The following is a 12,709-nucleotide window of genomic DNA, read 5'->3' on the forward strand; positions in this document are numbered from 1 at the left end:
TGGGTGACTCGGGCCTAGGACTTGGGGCCTGTCACTGGCTGGGTGGGTGACTCGGGCCTAGGACTTGGGGCCTGTCACTGGCTGGGTGGGTGACTCGGGCCTAGGACTTGGGGCCTGTCACTGGCTGGGTGGGTGACTCGGGCCTAGGACTTGAGACCTGTCACTGGCTGGGTGGGTGACTCGGGCCTAGGACTTGGGGCCTGTCACTGGCTGGGTGGGTGACTCGGGCCTAGGACTTGGGGCCTGTCACTGGCTGGGTGGGTGACTCGGGCCTAGGACTTGGGGCCTGTCACTGGCTGGGTGGGTGACTCGGGCCTAGGACTTGGGGCCTGTCACTGGCTGGGTGGGTGACTCGGGCCTAGGACTTGGGGCCTGTCACTGGCTGGGTGGGTGACTCGGGCCTAGGACTTGGGGCCTGTCACTGGCTGGGTGGGTGACTCGGGCCTAGGACTTGGGGCCTGTCACTGGCTGGGTGGGTGACTCGGGCCTAGGACTTGGGGCCTGTCACTGGCTGGGTGGGTGACTCGGGCCTAGGACTTGGGGCCTGTCACTGGCTGGGTGGGTGACTCGGGCCTAGGACTTGGGGCCTGTCACTGGCTGGGTGGGTGACTCGGGCCTAGGACTTGGGGCCTGTCACTGGCTGGGTGGGTGACTCGGGCCTAGGACTTGGGGCCTGTCACTGGCTGGGTGGGTGACTCGGGCCTAGGACTTGGGGCCTGTCACTGGCTGGGTGGGTGACTCGGGCCTAGGACTTGGGGCGTGTCACTGGCTGGGTGGGTGACTTGGGCCAGCATTGCATCTTCTTGGCGCCTCCCTCCAGGGCCATTGTGAGGGGCGATGTCTGCACGGTGCTTTGGCATAGAACCTGGCACCTGCATATGGTCATCAGGACAGACACAAAAGTTCATGCAAACATCCCCTCTCTGGGCCTGCTCACATGGGATATTCGTCATCAATTCTTAGCTACTGGGGCAGAAAGGGCTTGAGCAAATAGAACTGGGGTCCCTGATGTCCCAACACATGGAGCCATCAACTCGCATGCTGTTCAGGCCTCGACTGACAATGTGGTCTGCCACAGCCTCCACAGGTGGCGTCCTCCTGAGAGAGACACAGGCCACCTGAGGGCATCCAGTCCCGGCTGAGCTAGGCAGTCTCCGGCTCCGATTTTGCTTAGTACCTGCTTTCTGCCCTCCTTGGAAATCTGGCAGCTGTTACTGAGTGGTTCCGGTGCCACAGGGTGCTCCGGAAAGCCAGCTTTTCTGTGGCTGCCCAGAGCCCGCTTCTCTGTTTTCCTACGGGGAAGGAGAAGAGAATGGAGCAGCTCCACTGAGAGCCCGCAGAGCACACGGCCTACTGGCTTCTTTGTCTCCAATTTGTCTACTGTGTGAGTTGTCACTAGCTCTTCTTTTCCGCCTGAGCTGTAATCAGGAGCCTTTTTGTTTCTTTTCTGTCTCAGCCTGACAGTCTCTGGGCCAGGAACAGAGCTGGCTCCATGAACCAGAAGCGCTGCCTACCCAGGGACTCGCAGTTTCGGATCAAACTGTCACCTCCACAGTTAGGCAAACAGGAGTGTCCAGAGGTCCGGAATTAGGTGACCTCAGGGCAGACAGGTCTTAGATTCACATTCAGCAGGTACTTCCAGCGCCAGGTGACATCCACAGTGCTCTACCATCTCAGAATGCATCCTGTTCACACCATTTACAAGGGCCGCACACCAGGCTCTTCTAGAAGGCTTACTACCTGTAGCCTTGGCATCAACCGCAAAGTGGACAGCCAGCCCCTCTTTCTCCTGCCGTGGAGCTGCTAACATCCTCATTTTGGGGAGGATACACCAGAACGCAGCACGGTGTGGGCCCCAAGAGGCCCTGACCACTCTTCAGGATAGAGAGCGCGATTCCCAAGAACCAGGGACCCTCCAGAGGGCAGTCCCTTGCCCCACCATGTGCCCATGGGTCTCACTTGCCAGGTCCTGCATCTGCCCCACCGAACCCACGAGAGTGCCTACCTCTGTTCTTGGAAGTAGGGGTGCTGCAGGGCCTGGTGGGCGGCGATTCTCTCATCGGGATCATAGGCCACCATTGCGTGCAGGAGGGAGAGGCATTGTGGGGACAAATTGGTTGTCAGTAGAGGTATTCCTGATCCCTTTTTAAAAGGAAAATCAAAATTCATAGCTCTCGACCTGTATTAAAAACCCAATGATAATAAATGGTCATGCTGTCACTGAGCGCACCGGTGGTCCACTGTCACAACTAAGGGCCCTGTGTGGTGGGGAATGGTCTACGACTGCAGAGTCTACACCTGTCCCAGCCCACAGAACGTGCACCACCAAGAGGGACCCCTGATGTAAATGATGGGCTCTGTGTAGTAATGAGATATCCACGGTTCATCGACCATAACAAACACACCACTCAAGGCAGGTGCTGACGACAGGGGAGGCTGTGTGCACATGGGGACAGGGCTCTATGGAAACCTAAAACTGCTCTTTAAAAAATCTATTTAAAAATAGTCTATTATAAAGGGGGGGATCTGTTATGCTATAAATGTAAGAAAACTACCTTTCCTATAAAAGATTAATATCACCTTCCCGCATGAGAAGAATAAAATTTAACAAAAAAAGAAGAGTCCAAAATTGTTGCCACCTTCTCCCTCCCTGGGATGTGGGGGCTGCTGGGTGCTACTTGCCCCTCAGCCCACAGGCCCTCCCTGGGAAGTCCCAACTCCCCAGCCTCAGCTTCATGAGAATGACCCTAAGAGTCCGGGGACACCTCTTCCAGGCGTCGGCCCCGCCAGCAGGGCTGTGGAGGGCTGCAGAAAGCCCTCACCACCTATGCTCTGTGCTTGGGGAACGTTTCCACCCAAAGGCTTCTAAGTCCTGTTTAAATTACTCAGGGAACACAGCCTGACTCCCCAGCCCTCAGAAAGCCTGTGACAAATCTTTCTGTGATGCTCAAGGAAGAGCTCACCTTTGAGACCACTTAAAGTGATGGGCTCTGTCTGAGCAGCCACTCACTGGCCCTCAAGTGAACTTGAACCCCTGTAGTCGGCCAAAGGAGCTCCTGAGAGGGGTTTGAGGGAGGCACAGGGAGGGGCTTGCCCTGCTGCAGGTCCTAGCAGGGGAGTGAGTCCACATCCACTCTCAGAACACAATACTTACTGTTTGAACTTGGTGAGGGTCTTCTGAGCAGGTGTGCCGATGACATCGTGGATTTTTGAGATTTGGTCCAGTTCATTTACTCCAGGAAAGAGGGGCTGCAGACTGGAAGGGCACAAGGGGCACTGTGGTCAGTGTTAGGGCAGAGCCAGCAGACCTCACCAATTACAAACCATCTGGACTGCACAAGGGGAGATCGTGGGAAGCATAAACAAACTTTACCTACACCCTTCTGTAAGTTCCTGCTGTTCATCTAGCTGCTACCATAAACATCACAAGGTGATATGTGGCAAAATTAACCAGCAAACAACCCCGGGATGTGACCATACCGAAGAACTCCCTCAAACTCCCTTCCCCAATATAAACCCCTCAATCTGTAAGCTTGGGGCTGCTTCCTCTGACTGTTAAGCGGCCGGTGGCAGGTTAATAAAAACTTGCTTGCCTGACTTTGGGTCAATTTTTCCTTTCTCTCGGCTGACCTAACATTCTGGTGCCGAAACCCGGGAAGGGGGATAGACTCTGGCCAGGACTCGCTCACTATCAATCTCTCTCTCTCTTTTTCTCTCTCTCTCCCTCCCTCCCCTATCACCCCTCTCCTGGCCAATCTCCCCTTCCCCGAACCTGCCGAAGACCCAGAGAATCTCCTAGACTCTCCCATTGCTGGTGACTTCATCCACCATCAAAGCCTCCGCCAGAGTGAGTAAAAAGAGACTGTTGCCATTCCCTGGAACTCTTGACCGTCCATCTCTCATTTTCGAAAGACCCAGCGCTGGGCCAAGGGCTTCCTCCAGCCTCCAGGCCTCTGGTTCCTCCGTTTCAGGGACGCCTGACACGGTGGTTACCTCCTCTATTCCTGACAAGTTCCACGGGAAAGGGGACGTCACCAGCAGTCTCTTCTTCCTCTACCCCCCTCCCTTCCATTCACTATGGGAGCCTGTCAGTCTATTCCTCCTAAAACTACCCCCCTTGGGTGCCTCCTACACAATCTGTATACTCTTGGCCTCCGTTCAGAAATCTGCCCTAAAAGGCTTATCTTTTACTGTAACACCACATGGCCTCAATACAAATCAGACCATGGCTCCCAATGGCCTGAAAATGGCACTTTCGATTCCGACGTGCTCAGAGACTTGGACAACTTTTGTCACCGCAGTGGGAAGTGGTCTGAGATTCCTCATGTTCAGGCTTTCTTTACTCTCTGTAGTCGTCCCTCCCTCTGCCAGTCCTGCTGTACTTTTCAAATTCTCCTCGCCTGCTCCAAACCCGACTCGCCTCCTGCTCCCCTCATCCCAATAGCCCCAGCGGACGACTTCTCCTTCTTTGATCCCACCGATTTCTCCCCTCCTCGACAACATCCTAATCCTCCACCGGAACAGCATGACCCCCCACCGTATGCCTCCGCTCCGGCTCTACCTCTCTCTCCCCTTCTCTCCAACCACCCCACCTCCGACTCTCAGTCCTCCCCATCTCCACCCCTTACTCGTTCTCGAGCCCAACACGCCCAGCAGCCTGCTCCCTTGCTTCTTCTCCGGGAAGTGGCATGGGCCGAAGGGATGGTCCATGTCCACGTCCCCTTTTCCCTCTCTAATGTCTCCCAAATTGAGAAACGTCCAGGTCCTTCTCCGATCCCGACACTGATATCAAAGAATTTAAATATCTCACCCAGTCTTATGAACTTACTTGGCATGATCTCGATATTATTTTGTCTTCTACCCTCCTTCCGGAAGAAAAGGAAAGAGTGTGGCTTGCAGCCCAGGCCCATGCCCATGCCCTCCATCGGCAAGATCCTACTAGGCCAGTAGGGGCCGCTGCAGTTCCCTGAGAAGAGCGTACCTGGGCGTATCAACCCACAGGCCCCTGCCAGACCTCCTGTAATCATATGATTACTTGCCTCATTGCAGGCCTTAATAAAACTGCCCATAAGGCTGTAAATTTCGAAAAACTCAAAGGAATCTCCCAAAAGGCCAATGAAAACCCTGCCCAATTCCTTTCTCGCCTTACAGAGACTCTCCAAAAATACACGCGTGTCGATCCCGCCTCCCGGGAAGGAACTATTGTTCTTTACATCCATTTTATTTCCCAATCTGCCCCCGACATCTGGCGCAAACTTAAAAAGGCTGAAGATGCCCCTCAGACCCCACAACGAGACCTCCTTAACTTGGCTTTCAAAGTCTTTAATAACAGGGATGAGCAAAATAAATTAGATAAAGCCCAAAGAGATCGTGCTAAATACCAGCTTCTAGCAGCGGCTGTCCATCAACCCAGCCGTATCACCCAAGGGCATAAAAGATCCGATAGCAGCAACCCTCCGGGCCTTGTTTTAAGTGTGGCAAAGAAGGCCACTGGGCATGGGCGTATCCTAACCCTCGAGTGCCAAAGAGTCCTTGTCCAGTGTGCCAGCAGACAGGCCACTGGAAGTCCGACTGTCCTCTCGACAGACAGACAAGCCTGCTCCTCAGAGCCACCACCCCTTTAACAAGACAAAAAGTGAAGAACCGCTTGCATTCCCGCAGCTCCTCGGCCTAGCCACTGAGGACTGACCGGGCCCAGGGCCCAGGGCCCCCGGCCCCATCTGCCATCACTGCATTGGAGCCCAGGGTAACTCTGCGAGTAGCAGGTAAGCCGATCTCTTTTTTAATTGATAGCGGGGCCACCTACTCAGCTTTGCCTGAATGTTCAGGACCCACTCATCCCTCTCAGGTCTCAGTTGTGGGGGCTGATGGACTCATCTTGCGTCCACGCGCCACCAGACCCCTTACTTGCTCTCTGTTTGATACTGTTTTCCCACACTCTTTCCTTATCATGCCTCGTTGCCCTACCCCCATCCTAGGCCAAATTCAAAGCCAAATTCAAATTCAAATTTTGGCCAAATTCAAAGCTTCTATCATCTTTTTCTCCCTCCCTCAACCGGAGTCCCTCCTACTCCTCTCTGCGAGTCCAGCCCCTGACTCCTCTCCCCAGTACCCACTTCCCACCTCTTTTGTAAACCCAATAGGGTGGGACACCACCACCCCTTCCCTAGCTGCTCACCATGACCCCATCAAAATCCAGTTAAAAGACCTCTCTAAATTTCCCAGCATCCCCAAAAACCCTATCTCCCTAACCCACCAAAAAGGCTTACAGCCCATCACAAACAAGCTCTGTTCACGCCGTCTTCTTGGGCCAACACGTTCTTCATATAACACCGCCACCCTCCCGGTTAAAAAATCACACGGCTCATACCGACTCCTGCAAGACCTCCGAGCCATCAGTCAGGCTGTCTTTCCTATTCATCCCATAGTCCCTAACCCCTATACACTTCTCTGTCTCATTCCCTCCAACACCACCTGCTACACTGCTATTGACCTAAAAGATGACTTTTTTACTATTCCCCTGCACCCTGATTCCCAAAACCTCTTTGCTTTCACCTGGACCAACCTTGACACCCTCCAGTCACAACAACTAACCTGGACTGTCCTCCCTCAAGGCTTCAGAGATAACCCTCATTTCTTTGGACAAGCTTTAGCTCAAGATCTCACTTCCTTAAACCTTTTCCCTAGCCGTCTCCTTCAATACGTGGACAATCTTCTCCTTTGCAGCCCCTCTCTAGAAGACTCTCAAACTCACACAGTTACTCTCTTAAAACTTTCTCTCCATCAAAGGGTATAGAGTCTCCCCCTCCGGAGCTCAACTTTCCACCTCCATAGTAACTTACCTAGGAGTTCAACTTTCCCCTGGGACCCGGGCTACGACCCCTGCCCTAGCAGCACTAATAGATAATCTGCCCTCGCCCTCCTCCAAAAGCGAAGTTCTTTCCTTCCTAGAACTAGCAGGCTTTTTTAGAATATGGATTCCCAACTTTGCCCTCCTAGCTCACCAGCTCTATGAAGCAGCCAAAGGCCCTCTCAGTGAGCCTCTAAATCCCTCACGTAGCATACTCCCCAACTTCTGCAAACTTCAAACCGCTCTTGTCACTGCACCAGCTCTGTCCTTACCTGGTATCTCCCAACCTCTCACACTCTATACTGCCGAAAGACGAGGAATAGCCCTCGGTGTCTTAGGGCAACAGAAAGGAGACCCTCCTTCCTTTGCCCCTGTAGCCTACCTCTCTAAACAGTTAGACAACACAGTCAGAGGATGGCCAACCTGTCTTAGAATGCTAGCAGCAGCGGCCACTTTAGCTCTAAGCAGGAAACTAACATTCAGTCAAAATACCACCATCTACAGTCCTCATAATCTACAGGATCTCCTCTCCTCCCGAGCATGAGGCTCCCTCCTTTCGGGATTCAATTACTCCATGCCCTCTATCAAAAATCCTGAATTCGGTCTTGCCAAAAGTGCTCCCTTCAACCCAGCATCCTTACTCCCTGTATCTTCTTCCCTTCCTACTCATTCTTGCACTGACGTCCTAGATCACCTGCAGCCACACTTGCCTAACATTTCCTCCGAGCCTCTCACCAACCCCGATGACCAGCTATTTATAGATGGCCCCCCTTCTGGGCCCACTGGCTCCCCCAGAATTGCTGGGTATGCAGTTGTTTCCCTTGACCGAGCAATTGAAGCTAAGCCCCTACCTCCAGGAACCTCCTCTCAAAAAGCAGAATTCATAGCTCTCCCCAGAGCCCTAACCCTTTCCAAAGGCAAACGAGCCAACACTTACACAGACTCCAAAGATGTATATCACATTCTTCATTCCCACGCCACCATCTGGCAAGAGAGGGGATTCCTTACTGCCAAAGTGACCCTATCACTAACCGCCCCCTTATTTACCAACTCCTTCAAGCCGCACATCTCCCAACTGAGGCAGGAGTTATACACTGTTGGGGACATCACACAGGAACAGATAAAATCTCAAGAGGCAACAGAAAGACCAATGGGGCAGCAAAAGAAGCCTCCCTTTCTTCCGCTCCTGCCTCCCTCCTCCTCATTACCCCTGCAGTCCAACCTCAGTACCCCCCACTGAAAAAGCCTCATTACTACAACAAGGAGCCTTCCTCCAGGGGGACTGGATAGATAAGGACCAGAAGCTAGACCTTCCCCAGGGCCAAACCGACAAAATCCTGACATCTCTCCACCAATCCTTCCATATTGGTGCATGTCCCCTATATCTCCTCCTCCGCCCATATTTCTTCTCCCCTCACCTATTTACCTCACTAAAAAGTATAACTTCAAAATGTCATATATGTTCTGTCACCTCCTCTCAAGGAGCCCTCCATTCCCCATCTATTCCTACACACCAGCTAAGAGGAACACTCCCAGGGGAAGACTGGCAAATAGACTTCGCCTACATGCCTCCCGTCAAAAACACAAGACTACTTCTCACTCTTATAGACATCTTCTCTGGGTGGGTGGAGGCATTTCCTACCTCTTCAGAAAAAGCTGCAGTAGTCTCCCAGATCCCCACAAGAGAAATCATCCCTAGCTTTGGTCTCCCTCGCTCCAATCAATCAGACAATGGCCCTGGCTTCATTTCCCAAATCACCCAACAGCTCTCCCGGTCCCTCAGCATCCAGTGGCACCTCCATATCCCATATCGACCCCAATCATCAGGAAAAGTCGAAAGGGCAAATGGAAACCTTAACACTCAGTTAATCAAACTCACTCTAGAAGTCCAGAGGCCCTGGACTTCCCTCCTACCCATAGCTCTAGCCAGCGTCAGAGCCAGCCCAAAGGCACCCTCCTTCCTCAGCCCATTTGAATTAATGTATGGATGCCCTTTCCTCTTACAAAACAGGCCTCCTTCTGATTCTCAACTGGGAGAATACCTCCCAGCACTCTCCCTCATCCGCCATCTCCTCTGCAAACAGGCACGCCAGGCCCTCCCAACACCACATAAAGGCCTCGCTGACCAGACCCTCCTACCAGGAGAACATGTTTTTCTAAAAACCCTTAACCCGGCTGGGCGCAGCGGCTCACGCCTGTAATCCCAGTACAGTGGGAGGCCAAGCCTGGTGAATCACAAGGTCAAGAGATGGAGACCAGCCTGGCCAACATGGTGAAACCCCTTCTCTACTAAAAATACAAAAATTAGCCGGGCATGGTGGCAGGCACCTGTAGTCCCAGCTACTCGGGAGGCTGAGGCAGGAGAATCACTTGAACCTGGGAGGCAAAGGTTGCAGGGAGCTGAGATTGTGCCCTGCACTCCAGCCTGGCAACAGGGCAGGACTCTGTCTCAAAACAAAAAACAAAAATCAAACAAAAAAAAACCCTTAACCCAACCAGCCTTAAACCAAAATGGGAAGGCCCTTTCCAGGTCATCCTTACTGTCAGGCCTCTGAGCCCAAGCCTGCAGTATACATCCAGATGGCCCGAAGCAAGTGAAGAATCACAAAAGAAGTGAAAATGGCCAGCCCTGCCTTAACTGATGACATTACCTTGTGAAATTCCTTCTCCTGGCTCAGAAGCTTCCACACTGAGCACCTTGTGATGCCCTAGCCCCTGCCCGCCAGAGAACAACCCCCTTTGACTGTAATTTTCCACTACCTACCCAAATCCTATAAAACGACCCACCCCTATCTCCCTTCCCTGACTCTCTTTTCGGACTCAGCCCGCCTGCACCCAGGTGAAATACACAGCCTTGTTGCTCACACAAAGCCCGTTTGGTGGTCTCTTCACAGGGACGCGCGTGACATTTGGTGCCGAAACCCGGGACAGGAGGACTCCTTCGGGAGACGAGTCCCCTGTCCTTGCCCTCACTCCATGAGGAGATCCACCTACAACCTCGGGTCCTCAGACCAACCAGCCCAAGGAACATCTCATCAATTTCAAATCAGGTAAGCGGTCTTTTCACTCTCTTCTCCAGCCTCTCTTGCTACCCTTCAGTCTCCCTGTTCTTCCAATTCCAGTTCTTTTTCCTCTCTAGTAGAGACGAAGGAGACACATTTTATCCGTGGACTCAAAACTCCAGCACCAGTCACAGACTCAGGAATACAGTCTTCTCTTGGTGTTTAATCACTGCGGGGACGCCTGCCTGATTATTCACCCACACTCCATTGGTGTCTGATCACCGCGAGGATGCCTGCCTTGGTCATTCACCCACATTCCCTTGGTGGCAAGTCAACTGCGGGGATGCCTGCTTTGGCTGCTCACCACCCTCCTTATCTGTGTCTCTACCCTCTCTTTTCTCTGGGCTTGCCTGCTTCACTATGGGCAACCTTCCACCCTCCATTCCCCCTTCTTCTTCCTTAGGCTGTATTCTCAAAAACTTAAAACCTCTTCAACTCTTGCCTGACCTAAAACCTAAGTGTCTTCGCCAACACCACTTGGCCCCAATACAAACTCGATAATGGTTCTAAACAGCCAGAAAATGGCACTTTTGATTTCTCCATTTTACAAGACCTGGATGATTTTTGTCGAAAAATGGGCAAATAGTCTGAGGTGCCTGACATCCAGGCATTCTTTTACACATCGGTCCCTCCCTGGTCTCTGCTCCCAATGCAACTCATCCCAAATCTTTCTTCTTTCTCTCCTGTCTATTCCTTCAGTCTCCACTCCAAGCTCTGAGTCCTTTGAATCCTTTTCTACAGACCCATCTGACCTCTCCCTTCCTCCCCAGGCTAATCCTCGCCAGGCTGAGCCAGGTCTCAATTCTTCCTCAGCCTCCACTCCCCCACCCTATAATCCCTTAATCACCTCCCATCCTCACACAGGGTCCAGCTTACAGTTTCACGTGGGGAGACTAGCCCTCCCGCACCTGCTCAACAATTTCCTCTTAAGGAGGTGGCTGGAGCCGAAGGCTTAGCCAAGGTTAATGCTCCTTTTTCTTTATCTGACCTCTCCCAAATCAGTGTTTAGGCTCTTTTTCATCAAATATAAAAACTCAACCCAGTTCATGGCCCGTTTGGCAACAACCCTTAGATGCTTTACTGCCCTAGACCCAGAGGGGCCAGAAGGCCATCTTATTCTCAATAGGCATTTTATTACCCAATCTGCTCCTGACATTAGAAAAAGCTCCAAAAATTAGATTCCGGCCCTCAAACCCCACAACAGGACTTAATTAACCTCACCTTCAAGGTGTACAATAATAGAGTAGAGGCAGCCAAGTAGCAATGAATTTCTGAATTGCAATTCCTTGCCTCCACTGTGAGACAAACCCCAGCCACATCTCCAGGACACAAGAACTTCCAAACGTCTGAACCGCAGTGGCCAGGCGTTCCTCCAGAACTGCCTCCCCAAGGATCTTACTTCCAGCGCCGGAAATCTGGCCACTGGGCCAAGAAATGCCCACAGCCCAGAATTCTTCCTAAGCCATGTCCCAGATGTCCTGTGCAGGACCCCACTGGAAATCGGACTGTCCAACTCGCCCAGCAGCCACTCCCAGAGTCCCTGGAACTCTGGCCCAAGGCTCTCTGACTGACTCCTTCCCAGATCTTCTCGGCTTTAGCGGCTGAAGACTAACACTACCTGATTGCCTCGGAAGCCTCCTGGACCATCACAGACGCTTTGGGTAACTCTTACAGTGGAGGGTAAGTCCATCCCCTTCTTAATCAATACGGAGCTTACCCACTCCACATTACCTTCTTTTCCCTTGCCTCCACAATTGTGGGTATTGACGGCCAGGCTTCTAAACCTTTTAAAACTCCCCAACTCTGGTGCCAACTCGGACAACATTCTTCTGTGCACTCCTTTTTAGTTATCCTCACCTGCCCAGCTCCCTTATTAGGTCGAGACATTTTAACTAAATTATCTGCTTCCCTGACTATTCCTAGACTATAGCCACACCTCATTGCTGCCCTTTTCCTCAGTTCAAAGCCTCCTTCACATCTTCCCCTTGTATCTCCCCACCTTAATCCACAAGTATGGGACACCTCTACTCTCTCCCTGGCAACTGATCACACACCCCTTACTATCCCATTAAAACCTAATCACCCTTAACCCGCTCAACGCCAATATCCCATCCCACAGTACACTTTAAAAGGATTAAAGCCTGTTATCACTCACCTGTTACAGCATGGCCTTTTAAAGCCTATAAACTCTCCTTACAATTCCCCCATTTTCCCTGTCCAAAAACCGGACAAGTCTTACAAGTTAGTTCAGGATCTGCATCTTATCAACCAAATTGTTTTGCCTATCCACTCTGTAGTGCTAAACCCATATACTCTCCTATCCTCAATACCTCCCTCCACAACCCCTCCACAACCCATTATTCTGTTCTGGGTCTCAAACATGCTTTCTTTACTATTCCTTTGCACCCTTCATCCCAGCCACTCTTTGCTTTCACTTGGACTGACCCTGACACCCATCAGGCTCAGCAAATTACCTGGGCTGTACTGCTGCAAGGCTTCATGGACAGCCCCCATTACTTCAGTCAAACCCAAATTTCTTCCTCATCCGTTACCTATCTTGGCATAATTCTTCATCAAAACACACATGCCCTCCCTGCTAATCATGTCCAGCTAATCTCCCAAACCCCAACCCCTTCTACAAAACAACTCCTTTCCTTCCTGGGCATGGTTAAATACTTTCACCTTTAAATACCTGGTTTTGCCATCCTAACAAAACCATTACATAAACACAAAAGAAAACCTAGCTGACCACATAGATCCTAAATCCTTTCCCCATTCCTCTTTCCGTTCCTTAAAA

At 51.8% G+C, this 12,709-nt stretch overlaps 1 protein-coding gene across 9 annotated transcripts in view; it reads right to left on the minus strand.

Annotated features, from left to right (window-relative positions):
- The window catches only part of MOK (MOK protein kinase), an 82,940-nt gene that overhangs the window by 8,457 nt on the left and 61,774 nt on the right, over window positions 1-12,709 (minus strand). For 6 of the 9 annotated variants that reach the window (XM_014347696.5, XM_003807046.5, XM_024925573.5 and 3 more), the window contains 3 exons: window positions 3,155-3,256; window positions 2,006-2,179; window positions 1,178-1,292 (listed from right to left, as the gene is read on the minus strand). In XM_014347696.5, coding sequence (XP_014203182.1) covers window positions 1,178-1,292; window positions 2,006-2,179; window positions 3,155-3,256 — 391 coding nt within the window. The remainder of the gene's footprint in view (window positions 1-1,177; window positions 1,293-2,005; window positions 2,180-3,154; window positions 3,257-12,709) is intronic. The other 3 variants (XM_055098033.3, XM_034938185.4, XM_055098034.3) reach the window with 1 other exon arrangement.

The sequence above is a fragment of the Pan paniscus genome, chromosome 15 (genome assembly GCF_029289425.2).
Source record: "Pan paniscus chromosome 15, NHGRI_mPanPan1-v2.0_pri, whole genome shotgun sequence".
In the NCBI taxonomy this organism is placed as follows: domain Eukaryota; kingdom Metazoa; phylum Chordata; class Mammalia; order Primates; family Hominidae; genus Pan; species Pan paniscus.